This window comes from Xiphophorus hellerii, chromosome 15 (assembly GCF_003331165.1).
Source record: "Xiphophorus hellerii strain 12219 chromosome 15, Xiphophorus_hellerii-4.1, whole genome shotgun sequence".
NCBI classification, from domain to species: domain Eukaryota; kingdom Metazoa; phylum Chordata; class Actinopteri; order Cyprinodontiformes; family Poeciliidae; genus Xiphophorus; species Xiphophorus hellerii.
Genome location: NC_045686.1, coordinates 17,712,208 through 17,735,002, shown reverse-complemented (window position 1 = coordinate 17,735,002; position 22,795 = coordinate 17,712,208). Strand labels below are relative to the sequence as shown.

Below are 22,795 nucleotides of genomic sequence, written 5' to 3'. Positions count from 1 at the left end.
CTGTCATTTCCGGTGTAGCTAAGGTTCAAAGACCTAGCTACTTTGAACCTTAGCTAACTTTAGCTTAGCTTTACACACTTTTTTTTTTTTTTTTTTTACCTCGGCACAGATTTCGAGACTTTGTGTTGATCAGGCCAGAACAATGGACTCTGTTGTCCTCAAGACACTTTGTTTACTTTGGTTTGTCGACATTTGAAGGCTTGAACTTCCTGGCGGAAGTATTTAGAAGTTGCTCCAACGTTTCCGGATAAAATCCTGTCTCACCGCGTGGTTTTTAAGTTCCAGTTTGAGGAAAGTACATCTTTGGGCAGCCATTTTAAAAAGAACAAAAGCTGCCAAAAGCACCTTCACTGAAGCCTTCACCCACCTTTATGTTTTCCTTCTGTTTTCCTTACAGTTGAACTATAGCATAAATGTAATGAGTGAAAAAAAAAATGTTAACCAATTATTTACGATGGTGTTATTTCTTTTAATATTAAAAGCTTGGCAATTGAACAGGGTTGTGAATACTATTTAGAGATGGTGTCTCTTTGAACATGGACTATTTTTGAGCAAGTGTTTGCCAAATTAAAAACAAAGAGTACGCATAGTTTTTTTCCCCCCATTTTTAATATCAGATATTTTATTACTCAGTCAGGTTAACAACCAGTGTTTCAAAAAAAAAAAAAATCATACCCAAAGTCTTCCATAAAAAAAACAACAAAAAGAAACAAAAACATTCACAAAGACTTTTTCTTATAGATCAACTTTATACATAATAAAGAATACCACTGACGTAACATTCCACACAGTAGAGATCAGTAGCGTTTCTGTACGAGCTGAATAAACGTCTTATTGCTTGAGTTCTACCAGAAATATAAAGTGCAACTAAAAAAATATATATATATTTTTTGAAGTGTAAAAAATGAGAAGTCATTATTGTAGCAGTTAATGGTTTGGTACGATTTCCCCTCCTAAGGCTTTATTCAGTTTTTATTCTCTTCTGCATGACACTAACAAACAAGTTCATGTACAACGTAATTGAGTCAGTAAGGCGTTTAAAAAAAAAAAAAAAAATAGAACATCTTAGTCACATTTATAGACAATATCATTTTAGAAAGCTGACTGCGGTAGTTTAAGCACAGACTTCATACATTCAGCAGGTCAGGTAATGCTCTTTGAATTAGACTTTTCTCTACAGCCACAATAGCAGCAGCAGCAGCCCTTTCCAGGGCCCCTTTTTTTTTTTTTTAAACAGGCACATGTGGTGAGGCCTGCATGTCATGTCGACGCCAATAAACAGTAAAGGAGGTAAAAATGTCAGCTTTGAGCACGCTGCTGCGACAGAGAGCTGTGTGTTACCAAACGGAAAGAGTCCAACTTTACCCTATAGAGACTATACCAGATCGAGATCTGGTTCCAGCTCCTTTTCCATGTCTATCCACGAGCGTTTCTTTTCGCTGGGGAAGTCCTTTCCCAGAGAGCCACGCGTTTGCGGTCGGGAAGTGAACCCCTCCCCTTGCGAGTTTGGTGAACTGGATCTTTTGAGAGACGCGATGGTGAATTTAACCGGGGAGTCGTCGTCGGAGTCTTGACTTCTTCCTCGCTTTACAGCAGCACCTCGTCCCTGTGCCGTTTTCTTTCCTGGAGGCCTTCCTCTGCCTCGTTTGCCCTTCATCTTTTCCACAGTAACGTCTCCTTGCTTCAGTTCAGCTAGCCTGTGCATATAAGAGTCACTCCTATTGGTCTGTGCCAACTTGGTTTCGGTAGCGTCTGTAGTCAGATGGGACACCTGGCTCTTCGAAAACCGGCTTTTGTCGAGGTTGGAATCTTGCTCGGGGTTGGCAGGAAGAGGACGACGGATCTGACCTACCGGCTTCAAACATATGTGACCCGATGAGGTTCTAACCAAGATTGGAACGGGCCTTCCTTGGTTCGCCTCACTGGCTTGTAGGTCGAGTGGAGGTAACGCGATCGCTCTGTTGAGGAAGGCCAGATCAGCGAGGGGGCTCGCTGAGCCTGAACTCTTTGGATCAGAATCTGATGGCTGGTCAGAATCAGAGGTGGCTTTCTCTAAACTCTTGGAAGGGTCCACCAGAGACTGCTCTGCATTGGCTGAAGAGCTGGCCTCGTCTCCTTCCCCCTTCTTCTTGGAGTCCATGAACATCACTGTGTAGTAACCTTGTCCAACTGGGAGAAGATGCAATAAGATTTATGAAACTGACAGTACAAGTACATTTAATAAATTACATTACCATCTATAATTAAAATTAGCTTTTGTAAATTCTAACTTGCTGCTAATAGAATCTCAAGATTCAGTCTCATCAGAAAATCTGAATAGTACACAAGCATTGTACAGAAGTACACCTATTCTGTTGTGTGTTTACTTAAGTAAGTCACACTAATCATGGGATCCACCTGTCCAATCTATGGCATGATGATCTGATTAATGATAGGCCAGTGGTGGTAACTGAGCACATGGTGCTGGCAAATAAGAAGGAGGCTACTCACTTGTGTTAGCTTTGGAGAGGCTAATGACTAACAAGTCTACGTTGGCCACCCTTTGGGTTGCATTCTTACTCTGCTGGTCATTAGCATGAATAGGCTAGCATTAGCATTCAATATGTTGGCCTTATCTAGCATCAAATGGTTATTCTGGTTTTTTTAAATTAAGTGGAAGCTAATTGTCAACAGCACATGAGCTTTTCGACAACATGCTAAAGCCACAGCGCCATTTAGTGGCCTGGCATGACAACTACAACGGATTCAAGGCGTCTTTTGGTTCCGTCTAAATGTAGAACTTTTCCCCAATAGTCAGCTTCCAGACAGACGTCTGATGTAAAGGTACCCTGATGCTACAGCTCAACCAGGCTAACCAAATCAGATCAACAGCAGTCAGCTTTTGCTTGAATTTCTGCATCAGATCTGAGGTGATTCTTTAAAGCCCTGCTGTGGTGTTAACTAAACTCAGATTGCTTTCATAGCAACCTTCAACTGAATTTTGTTATTTTATTAGCAGCAAAAGCAACAGTCATCAAAATAAACATAAATAAACAAACAAGCCATATTTATTTGTGTTTATATCTGAAGAGTTTCATTTTGTTGAAAAACTGAAATAAAATAACTTTCGTAATATTCTAATTAAAATAGAGGCAGACATATTATTAGAGTATGAGTATTAAAATGTTGCTGTTAGCTTACGTGGTTTCAGGGAGGAAGGAAGTATGAGTCTGCCGGTTTTGGAGCGAATCAGAGGAAGAGAAAGCGGCCTTGAAGGGACGACTATGGTTGTTCTTTTAGCTCCTGAGGTTCCAGGCTTGGTGGACGCTCCCTCAACGGCCATTTTGTCCTGGAGCTGTGAGTCGTTTGCTACAGAAGTGGGTAATCCAGATCCGTTCTGATCTGGATTTTCAGACGCTTTCTGGTTGTCCTCTGACTTCGAAGCAGGTTGATCCGAAGCTCCGGGTTCTTTCCGCTGAGCCTCCGTCTTCAGTGCCGCTTTGACAAACTGTCGTGGCACGACGATGGACACTTTAGTCGGAACGTCTTGCTTGAATTTGTTATTGACGGACTGCTCCGGAGCCTTCTCCGGCTTTTTAGAAGGACGGAACAGAGACATCAGCTTTTGTAAATTTTTTTTTGCCGCCTCAGACAGGTGGGCTTGACCCGGGGGGCTCGGGTCGGGCTTCGGCTGTGAAGAGGGCTGGGGGTCAGAAGAAGGGGCGGTGGCTTGAAGAAGAGCAGCCTTGCTCTGCAGGAGTTGGGAAAAGAAAGGCTTCCATTTCATGTTCTTCTCACGCTGCTTCTGCCGCTCAAAGATCTCCTTTAGCTTGCTCTCAATCAGGCTCTCAGGCTTCCCTGAACACCAGAAAGTTAGTTACTGACGAACCGACAAATACCTACACATGTACTCAAATCATCAAACACAATGTATTTACCGGCCAGCACAGACAGCTTCTTCAAATAGACAGACTGAGCTTGAAGCAGCCTCGTTTTCTCCGCTTGAAAATATCTGGATGTTTTGCCCAGATTTTCAATTTCTTTTGCAGCCTAAACAGCAAAAAGAAAACGAAGGATGAAGATATAGATATTGACAATCTTTCCAAGAGTAGGTGTAACAAGCAAAAATCCTTGTAATAGTAAATAATTTCTTTATATTTATTACATATTCCATAGGGTGGGCTTTAAATGGGGGATATTATGTATTTTCCAGGCATACAGTGACATTTTATAGCACAATCAAGTAATTTTGTTGCCTTCAGTTGTTATAAAAATGATGTATATATCAAACATGGCTTAAGAGAAATTTGACTTTTTGACACCTTGAAATTGTTTTTAAAGTGAAAAACATTATGTAAAATTGTCTTTATAGAGCTTTATGTTATGTTGTTCCCTCATCAAAAACATACCTGATTTTTTCATGTATGTTTGAGAAATCCTTGAATCTCCCATGGCAACCATTCAGGGATGCATAAACGCTTGCTGTCACAAAGCTCCACCTCAGAGCGGCAGTGTCCAGCCGAGTTTCCACCCCACAGTTTCCCCATTTCGGCTCCTCCAGACTAGCGGCAGCAGCAATTAGCAAACATCTGGTAGAACTGAGAGTCTGCTGAACTCATAATACGAACTACTTCTCAGTCCAACGCTTGTAAGAATGATTGTTACTGGCCCAAAGGGTAGCATAGTTGTAATGACGTGTTGAAAGCGACGTGTGGGGAAGAGCAGGAGCTTCTTAAAGAGACGGAGGACAAATTTCAAGGCAATTTTGGGACTGAAATCCTAAGGCACTCTCAAATGGCTGCCACTGGAGATTCAAGGATTCTTAAACCTGCAAGAATGAATCAAACCTCCAACTACTGGCCACTGAACGCATCATTTTAGGACAAATGCCTGGAAAACTCAAGTGTCCACCTGGACTGCTGGATGACTACTCACCATATTAAGAACCTGATGCCTGGAAGATCTGGAATCCAGTTTGAGGAGACTCTGCAGTCTGTCAAACAGAACTCGCTGTTCACAGCGCCTCAGCTTCTCCAGCGCCGAGTGGTTCTTGCGCATCCTCGGCCTTTTGTTTTCAGAATCGGTGTTATACTTTAAAATCTGACAAAGGAGATAATAAATGCACGTAAGACAATGGATATGCTTTATTTTCAGAGGAAATGTAAATGTTCTCAGAATATTTGCTATCTGATAAGATAGCTAAGGGTTAGTTAGCAGTATATAGCCTTTACCAGTTCGTTGAGATCTTTTACTTCTCCACATTCATCTGCAGAATCCCTGAAGACAAACAATCAGCCCGATTAGACTTTTATCAGTATTTGAAACTTCAATGAGAAAACGTCCAAACCTATTACATTGCTTGTTGTGATATCGCAAAAGCATCTTTCCTCATTTTAGAAATGACTTCTCCTTGTTTCCCTTCAACAGTTTCAATGTCCACCATCTCCTCCTGAAGAAACAGATTTCACAGCTGTTACATCAACAATACCAAATATTAAACATTTACTGCGAGAAATAAAAGGGCTTACGTCTTCTTGGCATTCATCAGAGTCTGAGAAGTCGGAGCTCAAGTCTTCTGAGGACAAGCCATGGAGCGATCCCTGCTGATTCTCCAGGTCGTCCTCCTCATCGTTCCCACCCGACGACATCATCTTCCTCTCAGAGGAGGAGTCAGGCTCTGGCACGTTGCTGCTCAGTAAGGTCCTGACTTTGCTGAAGGTGTCAAAACCGACCCACTCCTTCGCTAAGTGGCTCAGGTTAGATACTTTGTTCTCTGCTGGAGCGCTTCTGGTGACATCGGGGGGCTTCGCTTGCCCTCCAGCCTTATCAGCTCCGGGTTTCAGGAGCTGGATGAGGGTGAAGCCCCCCGGCAGGGCCACGCCCGCGGGGCTCTGGCCTCCGCAGGCGTGGGTGGACGGAGGGCAGATTCTGAAGGAGTACGTCCCGCTCTTAGCCAGGAAGCTGGGGCTTTTCAGCGACGGGGAGACGGTGAGGGAGACGGGCGAGGACGTGGAGCTGCTGTGGATGTTCTGCTGGATTGGGCCAAACGACTGGACAGGCTGGGACTTCTGAGAACCCTGCGCTGTGGAGCCATTACTCAAAGAGTGCGGTTTGTGTGAATCAGCTGAGGAAGCAAAGAATATGGAGCAGCAGTTAGGAAAATAACCACCAGATAATTTACAACACAGGTGTCAAACTCCAGACCCGCAGTAGCTTTTTATGTCGCCCTCTAGAGACTGGATGGCAAATTACGTCAATCAGTCCCTACAGTTTTTTTTTTTTTTTTGCAATTTGTTGAAGTATTCACGTAAAAATCAACAGTTATACACAGTTTTTTGATAAATAAATAAATAAAGTAAGGCTAAGGCAGCGGTTTGAAATGTAAAAAGTACTGCCACCTAATGGTGGGAGTTAGTCACTTAAACCCAATATTTTTGAAAATCTTTGCAGAAAATTTGCAATAAAATTAAATTAAAAGAAAAATGCATAATTGTAATTTTATTTTATTGCAAATTTTCTGCAAAACTTTTCAAAAATATTGGGTTTAAGTGACTGCTAACTCCCACCAGTAGGTGGCAGTACTTTTTACATTTCAAACCGCTGCCCTAGCCTTACTTTATTTCAAGTTAGTCCATGATCGATATGGCAAGCCTCAAAAAGTCACATTAAAATTCTGCAAAATTGCAAATATTTCTTAATCAGAACAAAATCCATAATTTTGACAACAAAACCCCCCAAAAAACATTTGTAAAGATGTTCAATATTTTTATTTAAGAAGTACTCATCGAATAGCTATTTATTAATCTTTGAAACAGTTTGTTAATGAGCTTCATCGCTACATTCTGGCAGCAGCGGCCCTTGGGAACGTTCATAATGTTGATATGTGGTCCAATAGGAAAATGAGTTGGACAACCCTGACTCACAAGACGCAAGAAAAAAAAAGGTAATTGAAACATGACAGTGCTGCCTGACAGCAGCCTGATGCTTTCTGAGCTGCTGACTTCCTGTACGCTCATCACAGTAAAGTGCTTGAGTTGGGACCGATCTCACCTTTGGGCTGCTGTGTTGTCTTCTGCTCCACAACCGGAGGAACAAATGTCTTTGTGGCTTTTACATGAAGCGGTTCTGGTGTGGAGCTGAAGATCTCTGATTGTTTCACCTGAGAGATTTTATCGGCCCACAGTCGGCCCGTGACATGGGCTGCAAGACGATTGGCTGGATGCAGAGACCCTATGTTGCCGAGCGACAGCATGGCCCGATTGTAGTATTTATCATTTACCTGAAAACAAACAAAAAAAACAACAACAGATTAACATATTTACATAATCTATCCATCAGGGATGGTTGCAATAACCCATGGCATCAAATATATTAAGCTGTTACTATGCAGAAATTAATAATACTTCCACAAATAACCTAACAAATTCATTACCTACAACATACAGTTAATCCAATTTACTTGTACAGTTTAAACCATCTCATTACATCCACCAAGAAAAGTCACAGGCAGACTAACCATTACTCATATTTGGATCAGTCAGGATTACCAGAAAATTATTTCTTTTAAAATTCCCAGATTAATACGAGAGATTTTATTTTTTACAATTTCTTGTAAAACAAGACTTTCATTACAGCTAAAGGTTAAATGAAAGAACATAGGTGGGTGCGTTTTAAAGCATCATGACGAAATTCTAATAAATCATTTAAATCCAAGGAAATGTACACACATTTATAAATATAAATTTACATGAATTTAGTTCTGAAAAATTCTAAAATGAAACAATTATTCCTCACAACTTTTTCCAGCTGTATTTTACAGTCTGTTACATTTTAAATAAAGGGTTTGATAAGGTGAATATTTAGGTTATTATACGCTAAAAAATTCCAAATAAACTAATAGATGTATAAAAATACGTCACTCGTGAAAATAAACGTTTCACACATTAAAAACTGGGGTTTTTTTTCTAAAAATAAAAGTAAATAGGATATGAATTGGAAATGTCCATGTTTAATTATTAGAAAATGGCCGACATTACTAATATTGTGTCTTATTCTGACTCAACATTGACAGTTAGCTCAGACGTTTAGTCCTGCGTTTCTCAGTTTGACTAAACAAGGTTAAAGAGGTATCTTTACATGAAAAGAGGATGATGGGGAAATGACACACAACCAAAACACAGCATCCATTGTAAGCATACCTGGATGAGTCCGGATGGTTTGTGGCCTGACCGTTTTCTCCGGGCCCTCAGCCTCCCAGCCCGGGACTCCCCAAACTGATTCCCAGGGTCCTTTGCTACCTCTTCCTCAGCATCTCCATCACACTTCTCTTCCTCCTCGCTTTCTTCCTCACAGTCACTCACTTTTTCCGGTTTACTGATCTTCATCTAAAAGCATTTGGATAAAAAAAAAATAAAAAAATAAAAAAATAAACCAACAATCTCTTTAGCCTTTAGCCAATAAAACATCTATAGAAATAACAGTAAAACGCTCGGCGTGCTTTTCCTTTTGACGGAACGCCGCAACACAAACCCACCCTGTAGGTGATGATGGTGCCGCTGGGTTTCCTCAAGGTGACTCTGGTCAAAGGGTTGACGCGGTAGGGCCCGATGTAGAAACGTCGGTGGAGCCGGTTCTGATTCATGCGGTCGCACAAACCCTCCAGCACCATTTTGCTGTCGTTCTTCCACAGACACATGGACTGGATCTGGATCTGCTGCTTCACTTTCGCTGCAACAGGCGTTGTATCCGAATCTGCTGCATAAACACAGAAATATGCATCGACTTGTACGTTTAATATCTCAAATATAACAGTGGGTGGTGAAATACTAAGTAACAGAGCAGTCTTTAAGGGTCGAAGTATTAATTTAATTTCTTTACCTGGCTTTTGATGGGTCACGTCAGCGGCATTCTCCTGTTTCAGGACGGGTTTATCGACGTTCTGCGCTGGTTTGTCCCGTTGATCAAGAAGTGCGGCGCTCAGGGTGACGACCGGAGGCGGCAGGCTGTTGTACGCCCTGACGCGTGCGCACGTCAACTTGCTCTCCAGATACCTATAAACGGGATCCTTGTCCTCTTCACGCATCTGAAATCATAATTATTTTAATTTCCTTTTTCTATTACTATTAAATATATGAATAATAATTGGTGAAACTCAATCGGATTCAAGAGAAGAAGAAAAACCACATTATTTTACCGGAGGTGCCGGGCAAAATGTCCAGGTTTTGATTAACTTCACTGGGGCGGGGGGCGGAGCCACTTTGGGAGTGTAAAGCGGCTCTAGATCCTCGTCGTAAATGTTGCGGTTCCACAGTTTGGCAGCAGAGGAGCCAAAGCGATTCTGGGCCGGTTGTTCTGTATCCATCCAAGCTGGATGACGAGGAACAAAAGAAAAAAAGAATTAAATTAACTTTTACTAAATCGGAATTATGAACAGGAAGAGAATCAAAAAGAGGTTGTAAATATATGTAGGAAGGAGAAATGTGATGTTTTTATATAAAAGCGTTAACTTTAGAAACTGTTTTGCTGGAGATTTTATACAACTTGACCTAAAGTACATAAAGATTTTTTTAGAAACTAAAATATTGAAAACTGATCAATCTATGTGTAATTTATTCTCAGTATTAATCCAGATGTTCAGAGGTTTGTTAAAAGACCAAGAGTGAACAAAAATCCTCATGAAAGGAACAGAGCAGACAGGCAGAAAAACAAAGAAAAGGTTCAGATGGAAGCATTTTCTAGAGTTAGAATGCCCTAGTCAAAGTCCAGAGCTGAATGCTAATAAAAAAAAATCTGTGGCACAGCTTTGAAAGTCATGCTTAGACACTTTGTATCCCATCTGACTATTTTCCAAGAAAGGAAAAATATTTTCGTCACTAGAGATGTAGCGCTAGCAGAGAAAAGGTCTCCGACAGTACGCCAAGTATTCACAGTTTTTACAGCTTTTAACTTTATGTTTTCTTTGGTTTTTTTACTCTTCACAGAAGCTACACCCGGTCTGGCATTCTGTTTACATTTGACACCCGAGCTACGTCTGAAACGATAAAAACAATGGAACCTTCTTCCACTTCCCAATTTTGCACCAGTTTGTGTTTGTGCATCCCACTAACATTGAAACATGTTAAAGTTTGTGGTTGTGATGTGGCACGATGTGAAAATGTTTAAGGAGTATCCTATTACTCTGACCTTCAGAACAACAATAAATAAAAACCCTGCAGTAATCAGACCGGGTTTGATTCAACATCTGGAGGATCTTACATCTGAGGCAGCTGCAGGTAAACATGCACTCAGGCTGTTTGCAGTGGTCAGGGTGTGTGTTCAGCTGCTTCACACTGTCACACACACAGCCCAGTCTGCAGAAGTCCTGACCACACTTTGGTCCTACGGAGTCGTCTCGAAACGGGAGCTCACTGGGCATTCTCTGATTGAAAGAGAGAGCGAGAGAGAGAGAGAGAGAGAGAGGCGGTAAGAAGAGGCTCTTCTATTCCAGAAGTCGGGCCTGGCAGCCATCTTTCTGACCGGACTTTGTTACCTCTTTGCTCATGATGACAGACAGAGCCGACGAGAGTCTTTCTGGAGTCAGATGTGTTCTGCTCAGGCCCTGGTTAAACGCTGCGTCTTCCATCTGCAGCAGCCTGAGCTGGATCTTTGTGAAGCCTGCAGCTCTGTGGGTCGGACCCTGGCTCTGGCCGAATCCCGTTGCAGCTCTCTGATTAGCTGCCGACTGGCTGGACGGCAGCCAGAGGCAGAGAGAGACACGATAAGTTACGGCCATTCACTTTCTAACATGTTCCACTTGTACAGTAAGAACAAAGTTTGACGTAAAATAAACATCTGAAGTGAAAAAACAAAATAATGATTAAAACGCCAATTGCTGGAAAAATATGAGAAAAGCTTGCTAAAGTAAGCTCCAACAAAACACTGGACTCTATTAAGTTAAGAAGTAAAAAGGTAGAAGCTGAAATGTGAAATGTGTCTTTTTGTTAGAGAGAAAAAGTGAAAGTAGCCATTAACCAGCTGATTGGCAGTGTGCAGCTAAGAGTTACGCTAGCCAAGACTTAATCTGAGCCTTTCACCAGCAGCTCATGAAATTAACTTTACAATGCAAACGTATGTTTGTTTGAAATTTTAAGTTTTGAACCCACAAGTTTTTACAGCCTTGATATCGTTAAAAAATTAATACTAAATATACCAATTAATGACCTGAACAACAGAAAAGGAATCGAGATGTAAAAAACAGTTAGGATTCTTTTCAGTCTAAATTTAACGTCGATTTCTGATTTTGATTATTTCAGAAACTGACATATTTAAATGATTGGAACTATGGTAGAAATATGGTAGAGAGCTTCGTTGCCACAGCAGGTTGATTATTAAAGCAAACTGAAATATAAACTGTCCTTTTCTTCACCCTGTATGTTTTTTTTTATGGTAGGTATTAAACAAGTCTGAGTTCACAGACATAATTTATCCCCTATAGGACATAGAAACAAGCAAGACAGTAGAGAAACCTCACCACAACCAATTGAGCTACACTCTCAAGACACACCAAGTGGAACAAATGTGACAAAATATCGAGCATTTGGCAAAGACAAATGCCTTCTTCCTACCTTGGTGAGTAGTCGTCAGCGTAAGCAGCCCCAGCAGCAGCAGCATCTGGATCCGAGGCCCGGCCCGCGGCTTCAGAAGTGGTCGGAGACGTCTGAGCCGAGAACGGCGAGGCTTTACGAGAGAGAGGGCACGGCCTCCTGGGCCCGCCTGAGACTCTGGAGGCGGCGTTCCGATGCCTGAGCGCGCTGTCCAGGGTCTTGACGTAGCTGGAGCCCCTGGCGGGCAGCTGGTAGGCCACCGCGTCCTCTGGGTGGGTGGAGAACGCGGCAGCGCGCTCGCTGATTTGCTGTGCTTCGTTCTCCAAGTACTCGTCCAACATGTTGCTGCAGAAAGCAGACATGTTCTTTTGTAATCCTTCAGGAAGGAAGAAAAAAAAAAACACTTTAATTTATTTAGGAAGAATAATGAATCAGACACAAACACATTAAGCTGCTGGTTTCAGTTCAGTTAATCTTTTGGTAATTAGACTGACTATGCTAATCCCACTGCTTGATAAAAGAAACCCCCGAAGCTGCAAGAGAAACAAGCCTAACCTTCGCTGTTAGCAGCAGATGTTTCTTGGCTTCTTGCGAACTTGTTTCTCCAGCCTTTTATTTTTGTCACATCCCTTGTTTTTCCTGTTCTGGAGATAAAGGGCAATTCCTCATCTGCGAAAGACAAAACGCCGAGTTACAACTCTGAGCAATCTTTGGCCCTTCAGACATGATGCAAAAAAAAAACTGTAAGTGGCTCCATTAATCCCCTTAAACCAGAGGCATCAGTTGCTAAAGACACCCTGAACATGTTTTAAAGCTGATTTTTATGGTAAAACTAATTAGGAGATTAAGTGTTCTGTTAATTGGTTGAGGGGGTGACAATAGGATGGAGGTTACTGAATCAGCAGGAAACAGTGAGGCATTAAGATGGCTTTCTCCCCATTTAATACAAAATTATGTAGGGGGGAAAAAAAGCCAGTGAAATCTGAGATCCTCCAACATAATTAGACAACTTTAGCAATAGTTTGAAATACAGCTATATTAAAAAAAGAATAAAAACTGGAGATGATTTTTGTTTTTTTTCCTCCAAAACGAACAAAAATCTGACATTCGTGGTTAGAATTTTGTGGTTTAAACAATATACAGGTTTAGCTCATCAAGACCAAATGCCATTTTAATGAGTTTAAGTGTCAGACAGTTTGCTTGGTTTGTGCTCCTGACAGTTGAAGTGAGAGTGAACACTGTGGTCAGGCCCAAAAAGTCACTTGGGACCTTCAGGTAGACGTCTGTAGCAGGTTGTCAGCCTGGGAAAGGAGTAAAAGAGAACTCAAAAGAACTGAAAATCAGACGTTCTACTACATGGAAAATGGTAAATAACTAAGAGACATTTAGCACTACTGCCAACATGATCCAGTTAGGCTGTACAAGGAGGTTCACCATAGAGGGCATGGTGCTGAGAAAAAAAAAAAGTCTCAAAAGCTAAAATATTATCAGCAGGTCCTTGCATCTGATGCGATAATGTTGAAACCTTTGCCAGAAGACGAGGGCTACTGGGGAGAAAAAAGAAATCTTTGGACAGACAAGTCTAAACCAAAGGCAGCATCACACCAACTGTGAAGCATGGCGGTGGAAGTGTCATGGTCTGGGGATGCTTTACTGCAGCCGGATCAGGTCAGCTCAGAACCCGCCGTGAACTCTCCTGTCCAGTTTTGAGCATTTGTAGCATAAACAAAAATTGACGCACAGGTGGACCGCCCGCCGAACATCAAAATAACCCAAAACATGCAAACAGTACATCTACAGAGGACTGGCTGAAGAGCTACAGCGCTTTACTTTACATGAGTAAAACGAGGTGTTTAATGTGAGGAAGACTCTCCAAGAGGCTTTTCAGTGGAAGAAGTGCAAAGAGTCTGAAACACAGAGTTCCTTTAAGTCAAAGCTAAACACTCACCTGTTTAGGGTCCCTTTGATTTCCACTAACTGGAACACTGGCTGACATATTTTATTTACATTTGCTTGATGGTGACATTTTAGAAAATATAATGTTTATTGCTCGTTTCATAATTGGTTACTGTATTATGTTTTTATGATGTCGAGCACTTTGAACTACCCATGTGCCGAAACGTGCCATATAAATAAACTTGACTTAAACTGGTGATTATTTTTACAGCATTAACATATCGAGGTACAATTTAAAACCACCCAAGAATGTACATCATTAAACGATTTAAGGTTCGGAAGTAGCCGACATGCTGCTGCAGGTGTGTGATGGTGTGTGTGTGTGTGTGTGTGTGGAGATACTGCTCCTTTGAGACAGACCTCGCAGGCTTTAATTATTACAGATCTACGGATTATTACAAATTTCCTCCGAGATGGGAGTAGTTGTAGTTCAGTTTGAGAGTAAATGAAACAGTCCGTCTTATTTATGTCTTCATATCCCAGCACGTAGCCCCGACCGGAGCCCCATTTTCTCCCCTCTCTCTCCAAAGGCATGAAAACACAGAAGTCTGTGTCAGCAGAATGCATTTAAAGTTTATTACTGTTACACTTTTCTATAAGATTTGGAATGACTACCTAAGTTGTAGCTCTGCTACTGAAAAACAAATCTTTTTTTCTTTTTCTCCCCCAACTGGATCTTTCATCTCCCTCACACACACACCCAGAGCATCTGTGCAGCTAATTTGAAATCAATTCTAGGTACCTCTTTCCAGAGAGCCACTAGAATCACAATGAAACAATATTAATTCAATATCCGTCTTTTTTTTATAGTTTTAACTGAATACTGGCCCCTTCTTTTTGGGCCGAGATGTGTGTCCACAGACAGTAGCAAACTCCCTCCGCGTCGGATGTAATATACGTACAACTGCCAGGCTGTGGAAACCAATTTGAAAAAGTACAAAACTGACAGTCAGGCTGAAAATAAAAGCTATCAGGAAAAAGGTATTTTTACGTTATTTGTGTTTCCTGCAAGAACTAGAGAGGACACACAGCTTATAGGGAGATTTTGTCTGTAACATCTATGCAGTCTTTGGCGAGGCATATTTATTCGTCAAGTATTCTCAACGTTTCATTTTCATTCTATACGGTCTCTTTTTTTGCCCATGTTGTGCAGAGATTATCAGCCCAATTTCTGAACTGGACGCACAAAGCAGATTGCATCGTGTACCAACGGAAAAAGGTTGCACTTGAGATCAAAAAAGGAAAATATATATATGCTGTATATATACATTTGTGCTTTTTTGAACATAACTCATTGATTTTGAGTGTTGCGTGACACAGCACCGGATAGCTGAACTTGATGGCGTTCTTGTAGCTTAGCTACTTCGTTATCACAACAGAAAGAAAGTAAAGGAACCTAGGACAAAACTAGTTCACATCATCTGCAATCTTGTTATTTTCAATCCTTGCCAGATTAATTTTCACGTGGACCTCATCAGCTTCTAGTGGACAAAGTTTATTTCAGGTAATCATTGTGCCAAAAACAGCGTTGGTCTTTGAGAATCTGACATTTGCTTTAGTTGTAATTTACATGATATCCAAATATAGGCTGACATTTAAGGTCAGTTTCTTCTTTTAGGAGACACAAATTTAAAAGGGCAAACTGTTATCCACACACACATTTCAGGTTATATTCTGTGTGGACGAAAAATCTGCTACCTTCAATGAAGTAATTATTATTCCTATTTGTGAATCGTTGTCAAATCCCCATTCATAAATCCATTCAGCCTTGAGCACGGCTATTCGTCAGTCAGTCTACGACCAAAACCTGCCAAAGCTGTCGAGTTTTGCTTTATGGATTAAATAAAGACAGATGAAGTTCTCCTTTTTATCTGAAAAACTCTAAGATTCAGGGCAAGGAAAGAAAATGTTTAACTTTAGGAGACAATTTAAGGAGTCTATCGAATAAACTTAAAAATTTCAAACTGTAGTCAAGTTATAGTTTTGTCCAATGTGTTGTAATGTTAGCAGATCTGGAGATATGGTAGGTTTTGTTTTACTTTAAGCAGAGACTGGCCTTATACACATTCTTACATTTAAAATGACTGTAATCAAATTTGGAGCTTTAGCTTAAATAAAAATAAACCAGAATCTCTGCTAAAATAGCACAGATTCCTTCATCTGTCTAACTTACCAGCAGGCGATAAAGCTGGTGTGCTGGTTTGGCCTTTCAGGCTTGAAGGAAGCGGTGGCAGAGAAACACCCAGATACTTCAAGTCGACAGCCTTGGTTGGGTCTAAGGAACTCAACTTCAAGCCCACTGGATGCAGATTAAGAGATTCAGCTGGTGAATAAATTCACATAGCCTTACTTAGACCTCAGCTACCTGCTTGTTTAGGCGTTTAGATGAACTCACCCTCCTGCAGCACCGGATGGATGACCTGTCTGTGTCTGAGAGCGTTCAGGTCATCCAAGAGGAGAGACTCCAACCGAGCCGTTTTCTCCCCCTCCGTCTCTGGATTCTCCTCCACAGAAACGGCACAAAAGTCTCCTACATCAACATTAATAAAATTATAGAACATACAGCTGAAATGTAAACAACATGCATTTACACAAGCAATTCAGACATTTCTTGCATAGGTAAATAAACAAAAGCTTGCTCAATTCCTTACCCGCCTCCACCGGCTCTGCTGTGGTAATGGCGGGTTCTGACGATGAGGCGTTTGATAACTTGTATTTGACGTGAACCTCAAGAGCTTCCTGCCAAATAAAACAAGAAATAATTAAGCCTTCAGGAGAATAATCTTAACAACCCAACAAGCTAATCTCTCCTCGTTGTGGCAGAGACTGCCATCTCCACTCTTTCGAAACATGTGCCGTATTAGCAGTTTTACCTTTGATGTGAAAGACACAAACAGCAGGCCTTCTATGTCGTCCATTTCCGGCTGCATGGCGAAAGTCAATGACGGGCTGTGGGCCGGTTTGGGAGCCGCAGCCGCCCTTCTCCAAGTCCTTGCATAGTACATCGTCCAACGACTCCTGATCTTCTTCCTTCTCCTCTTGCGAAACCCAATCGATCGTACCGGGGTTCCCATTGAGGAGCTGGACTTACTGGGTCTTGCTTTAGGCGGCCTCCTCAAGACTGAGTTTGCCTTCAGAAGAACAATGGCCCCGTCGTCTTTCTTCGGTTGAACAGCAGGCTGGTTCTGGAGGAGAACAATCTCACCCAGTGCATGTTTGCCCCGGATGCAGGGCACATATGCATCACCAACGCCGGCTGGGTGGGACATTATAGGCTTCAGCACCAGTCTAGTCTCTTGTGCATTTGCAGATGAAGAGGAGGGATCCTGACTCTTCGTGCTACACAAATAAAAGAATGATTATTAACACCAATAAAAAAGTACATAAAATGATCTGAATTGTGCGTACAAAGGGTTGGCTGCAGGGTTGACGACACCTGCAGAGCATGATGGGAAACTATTGATGAACACTGACTACATCCACATACAATTACATGTTATGAAACTGTTTGAATGGGTTTAAAAAAATGTCACTACCACTGGTTTTTTTTTAATTAATTTGTTATTTTCCATTAGTTGTACCCACTGCAAATCATCCAGTGCTTTCAACATTAAACTCCCAATTAAAAGATCACCATTAAGTCTAAAACTGCCAACAGTTTCAAGTTTTTGGTATATATGTGATCAAATATTTTAAGTCTTTAACAGCGTGCAACACTCAGGTGTCCCTGGTTTTGTCGGTACATTCCAGACTGTAGTTATAATTAATAAAAGTCGGCTTTGGTTAACTAATCTTTCAGTTAACTAAGCAGGTGGAATAACTATTGTAAGACTTTCTACTTCACAGCAATTAGTTTCAGCATTAGGTTGTTGTTAGTGAAAACGTTTGCATGTTCTTCAGAGAAAGAATAAGCTGCCGTATTTTGAGGTACAACTTGTGCGATTGCTATAGTTACATCGGAATGCATAATAACACGGCCGTCCGACACGACTTCAATATATTGTAGCGACGCACTGATCAGGCCAGTATTTTAACATTTAAAATCCAAAGACTACCACAAAGTTAAAAGCAAAAGATGTCCTGCAGGTTGTTTGATAGAAGCTGCGATTTTGGATCCAACTATAGCAAAATCAAACATAAAATTAAATAAAGGCAGGACTATCCCCACTTAGGAATCAAATTGCATTATTCGATTTGTACTACACTCAAAAATGTATGAAAATAAGTTTACCAAATTAAACAAGTAATAGTGGGTGAAACGCTCTTCAGTCAAACTTGGGTTTTACAAGAACAGTGAAAATCGTTATCATAACCACTCCCCCCCCATTCAGTGGATCACATATGTCCAAAACTGTCACTATTTTTTCTTAAACATTTTATTAAACTTAGGGGTTAGGGCTAACCCTAACTTCTTCTTCTCATTATTATTTTTTTGTTTGTTTGTTTTTTTTTTTACCCCTCCAGGGGGTCTTTTGTGGGCTCTAGTGTCCCTTATATGAAAGTAGGCTGACAGGAAAGTGGGAAGGAGACGGGGTAAGATGTGCGGGAAATATCGCCGGGTCCGGGAGTCGAACCGGCAACAGCCGCGTCGAGGACTCAAGGCCTCCAAACATGGGTCGCGCTAGCCCCTACGCCACCACGGCACGCCCCTTCTTCTCATCATTAATGGATTGAGAACAACTTCGTAGGTGTATTGTCACTTTAAAATGTAGTTATGTTTCTGTGTCCTCAGAATAAACCATAAGCAAAACAGATAATGAAGATACACACAAGTCATACTAAGTTCAAAATAAACACAAAATTACACACACAAAAAAAACTATATGTAATTGACTCTTATTCTTTGAGTTGAAATATAATTGTCACTTCTCTTTCACTTACACAAACATGTAGGCTGTGTTTTCTTCTAAACATTTTCAGTAGTCTAAAATGTTTCATTCAATAACCAAGAGAAATATCAGCGCCGAACAGGAGAAGCCTTGCCCACTCACCTCAGATCCATCACCTCCTCCTGTTGCTCAGCGGGTTCAGCAGGTTTCAGTAGCTTGGTTCGGGTCTCTGGACTCACAGCAGGTGGGTGGATTCTGTTAAGGCGGGAGTTGTTCCCGTCCTCCCTGAAGCCCTTGGCAAAAGGGTTATGATTGATCTTCAGCTGCGTGATCCGAAAGTTCTGGTAAGTCGTCACCGCCATGAATTCCGTTTGCGGGAACGTAAAGGTGATGCTCTCGGGTCCCATGACGACAGGTTTGTCGGCTGTAGGCGCCTCCCCATCCAGAACCGGAATGATGTGAAGCCTAGGAATGTAACGATGCATGGAGTGAAGGATCATGTGACCCTCTTGATCTTGGAAACAATTCGTCAGCTTGAGTTTATAGAAAGACACCAAGCAGCTCATCCAGTCTGAGCCCAGGCAGGGCGAGTAGTGGTGGGGAAAGGCTCGGATCAGGCCCTGAGACTGGTGCTCCGTTGGCCCGTTGGCCTCCCATCTGGACGTGTTCCACCGATACCTGAATGGGCTTGACGGAACGATGGACAGGACGAGGCTGTACATCCGATCAGGGTCCAGACCGGCCAGGCGGTAGCGGCAGTAGGGGAACATGCGGCGACCCTGCTTAGTGAGGATCATCTCGGTTCCACACTCGCAGAACTGCTTCCATATGCTGTTGTTCTCCAACGTGACAGAAACGCCCTCAAAGGTGAGCACAACGGGGAAATCTCCTTCTGGGTTTTGACAGCCAAACGCGGAAGGCGGCAACGTGGGAACCCAAGGTGGAGGATCGGAAATGGAAAGCAGACTTGCTCCTGGGCTTTTTAGAGAGTCTGGTGCAGACGCTATCTGCGAGGTAGCAGGGCTTTGGTCGAAAGTCTGTTCAAGTATTGGAGGGGGTGTAACAGCAGGATTAGCTGGGGTTGCTTCAGCAGGTGAAGAAAGAGCCGAACTACATTCATTGCTTGCCACGGAGATGGCTTTGCCCTCCGTTGTGGTGTCAGTGGCGAAACTGGGCTTTGCAGTGGTTAAACGAGAGGGAGGTGACGTAGGGACGGAAGCAGGGGGGTTTGTGAGCGGAGCATCGATCAAGTTGCCCTCCTCTTCCTCCAATTCATGGTTGACCTCCATGGCTGCGAGTTCAGAGTCCGACGCAGGCATCACCAACGGCTTTGATTGTCACACTGCATCTGGCTCCTAAAACAAAAAACAAAACAAAAAACAAGGATGTCACAGGAATATTACAGCTTTGTTCAGAGGTTCTCCATACGTGACAGGAAACACACCCCTTGATAGTTTTCCTAATTTATCAGGTGACAACAATAAATTTCAATGTGTTTTATTGGGATTTTAGTTAACAGACCAGGAGTAAAAGATGGTTTCCAAAGTTTTTAAAACAAAGAGAAACCAGTAAAGTGTGGCGTACATTTGTCTTCGGTTCCTGATTATATGGGATCGTACCATTATGTGAAAACAGAGACAGGGACAGTCAGGTGAAGAATCTGTCTGTCACCTCAGTTAGAAGACAGTGATGAGGAGAGTGTCGCAAAAACCCTAAATATGGCCGGCATCTGTTAACAAAGCAGCATCTGGCTGCAGTTTAAATATTGGGAATAGCAAAGTAGAAGCCAAAGTATGGTGACTGAGTTTGTTTCCGTTCAATACATTTGTTCATTTGTTTCTGTGTTAAACAAAAATTTAAATTTTGAATAAAATATTACACTAAAGTCACAATGCTTGTTTTCATAACAACACAAACACATCAAATTAAGCAGGGATAAGGCTTCTAATGAAAAAATCTAAAGCAGAAGGACTTACTGACAAACTAAACGTTCATATTTGCCAAGTTAAACTGAAATATGATGCTACAGATAATAAATTAGGGGCCGATTCTCTGAAAAGAGTTGAATTTCCCCATCGCTGACTGATAATAAAAAGCACAATAATTGTCTTTATATAGTGCCAATGAGTCCAAAATTGGAACTTTTTGATTTACATGAAAAATGCATCACCCTGAACACACCATCTTCACTGTCAAACATAGTGACAGCAGCATCATGCTGTGGGGATGCTTTCGTCAGCAGGAAACAAGAGGTTTCATTCTGCAACAAGGTTATCAACAATAAACATTCATCCTGAGCAACTGTGGACTTGCTAGTACGGCCAACCCCAAGCCCAAAAGAACATTAAAACCCTGTGCCAAGCCATGAAGACTATTGTCCCAAGATGCTCTCCATCTGACCTGACTGGCATTGATCCATTTCAAATTGAAGAACATTTTAGTTTCTCAGAGTACAAAGCCTTTAGAGAGAAACCGTTTTAAGATTGGCTGCTATAATTGCAGCAAAAGCTGGTTCGACAAAGCATTGACATGCTTTGGATACGTTTTCTCGTGGCAAAATGCAGGAAAGCTCAATTGCAACAAATAAATTGCAAGGCACTGAAACTACCACAAGAAACCCTAAGCAACCCTACCATGATAAGCCACTGTTAACGACAAGGTGGGTAATGACAAAGCAGGAAGTAGATAGGGTTGACATCCCAACAGCCAAGTAGTGCAGACATTACATCCAAAAATGAAGCACAAAACTGGAGATGCTGTGCTCCCACAAGAAAAATATTCAAACTGCAGTCTGCAATTTTTAATACTTATTCATATCAGCAAAGCCACTACAAGAGACTAGTTCACACCATCGGAAAATACTGTACAGCGACAAAAGTTAAAACTATGGGTTCCTCTGGGACCAGCCAGAGTTGGCTAGCTCTATCTACCATTTCATTTGTGAAATCTGTATTTGTAAGACATCTAACATATAGTAAATGAACTTAACATAGCTCTAATGCTTCGCTTAGTCCATTTGGCCACAAGTTTCTACATTTCCACTTACAATATTTAAATTAAAATCACCGGGGAGTGAAATAAGTACTTTAAGTGTACAATGACAACTTCCTTTTTACATTCCGAAAATTTCAGACTTTAAAATAGACAACAAAAAGTATTTCATTTGGCCGACCAATCGGCTGGTTGATGTCACCCTGCTAAGTCCTTAGCTGAAACGCGGGCCTGATTTTATTCCGTAAAGAAAGAAAGAAGAAGAAAAAACGTCCTCCAAACGGTCTCTTTAATAAAATCACCTTCGTGAATGGCAGTCATGAAGCCAGAAAGGTGACCTGCTCTTGTTGTTATCACACCAGCAGGCAAATGCTCCACAATAAAAGGTGTTAATAAAGGCAAAGACAGGATTACACAGGTTACTATCATCTTGGTTACATTTACTCACAAATTGTATTGGCGTTAGTATTTTTCCGTCCAAAAAAAAAAAGAAGAAGAAGTCGGGCTTTTAAAATCAGCAGTTAAACAACAGCGCTTTCTTTCTCACACGCTGCAGCAGGGAGGAAGGCCGCCCGCTCCGCTGCTCACAGAGTTGGAAAAGTTGCACGTTTCGTCAAAAAAAAAAAAAAAAAACCCTCACCTCCCAGCGCGGTCCCGAAACCTCGTGTCAAAACAAGGCGCCGCGCAACAATGACCTCTGCGGCGAAACCCCCAACTGTTGCGCGTCGTCTTGGCCGCCAAGACGAGCCTCGGTAAATTCCTCGAACATAAACACAAACTGGCAAATGGAGGCCGAAAGCCACGCCGCTGTGCTCGCATCGACCGACCCGTGCACGCCGCTGCGAGCCAAACGCGCATGCACGGCGTGGATCACCCCCCCTCCAATGGCGCGTGATTCCCGACCCGCTAGAGCGAGGAAAGCGGGAGTCCAGCAACATCCACGAGCTCGTTATGGTTGATCTTACTATTTCCCCTTTTCTCTCACCTCGCGCTCCCCGGTACGTGCAACTCTGTACAAGTTGCGTTGATTGCTTCCCGGGTTTTACTGTAAAAAGGCGTGACACTTCGCCTCTCTTCCTGTGGGTTTCCTTTACTTCTTCAACCTTTTCGATCTCATCTCCATTCTCACCCTCTGTGAGTCACATACGCACACACACACACCTCACTGCCCCACTCACTCACACACATATCCGTGCTCCGGGGCTATGACGTCGCACTTTCAGCAAAGCGGTAGCGCTCCAGTAGCCAATGGGCAATCTTCTCCCGTTGGACAACTCCGCTGGTCCCTTCGTCCTAGCGTGGTGTAAATACCTCTAAAAACAAGACAAACGTGTTTTATAAAGTAATTCTATGCAAAGGCGTAAACGTTCGCAAGCTATCTTAAATAATGAACTGCCACAAAGAGTCAGCGTTTGACACCACAATTAAATTTGAAGTATTAAGCCTAAACAAGATGCC

General features: G+C 42.1%; 1 protein-coding gene across 4 annotated transcripts; it reads right to left on the bottom strand.

Moving 5' to 3' along the window:
* Positions 1-729: 729 nt before the first annotated feature.
* On the bottom strand, positions 730-22,548 carry mgab (MAX dimerization protein MGA b). 4 transcript variants are annotated; one of them, XM_032585958.1, is made up of 22 exons: positions 22,323-22,548; positions 18,509-19,701; positions 16,391-16,856; positions 16,169-16,256; positions 15,913-16,047; positions 15,691-15,816; positions 12,117-12,230; positions 11,583-11,937; positions 10,508-10,703; positions 10,234-10,396; positions 9,173-9,345; positions 8,857-9,061; positions 8,513-8,733; positions 8,178-8,363; positions 7,030-7,258; positions 5,508-6,103; positions 5,334-5,428; positions 5,211-5,256; positions 4,915-5,079; positions 3,918-4,029; positions 3,181-3,837; positions 730-2,169 (listed from the first exon to the last, which is right to left on the bottom strand). In XM_032585958.1, exons 2-22 carry the CDS (start codon positions 19,663-19,665, stop codon positions 1,376-1,378), a joined length of 6,279 nt encoding a protein of 2,092 aa, XP_032441849.1. In that variant the 5' UTR covers positions 19,666-19,701; positions 22,323-22,548; the 3' UTR covers positions 730-1,375. The 4 variants fall into 4 exon arrangements, with proteins under 4 accessions (XP_032441849.1, XP_032441852.1, XP_032441850.1 ...); XM_032585961.1 differs by having other exon boundaries at positions 8,513-8,730; XM_032585959.1 differs by lacking the exon at positions 22,323-22,548 and adding an exon at positions 21,978-22,288.
* Between the last annotated feature and the right edge of the window lie 247 nt (positions 22,549-22,795).

What these genes read in the sequence shown, in the direction of transcription:
- mgab (XM_032585958.1), bottom strand. Translation starts at nt 19,665, where the DNA reads ATGCCTGCGTCGGACTCTGAACTCGCAGCCATGGAGGTCAACCATGAA. An exon ending in ATCTGCTGCTAACAGCGAAG is followed by an intron (nt 11,938 to 12,116) that starts GTTAGGCTTGTT and finishes TCCTTCCTGAAG; the next exon opens with GATTACAAAAGAACATGTCT. An exon ending in AACCATCCGGACTCATCCAG is followed by an intron (nt 7,259 to 8,177) that starts GTATGCTTACAA and finishes GTTTGTTTTCAG; the next exon opens with GTAAATGATAAATACTACAA.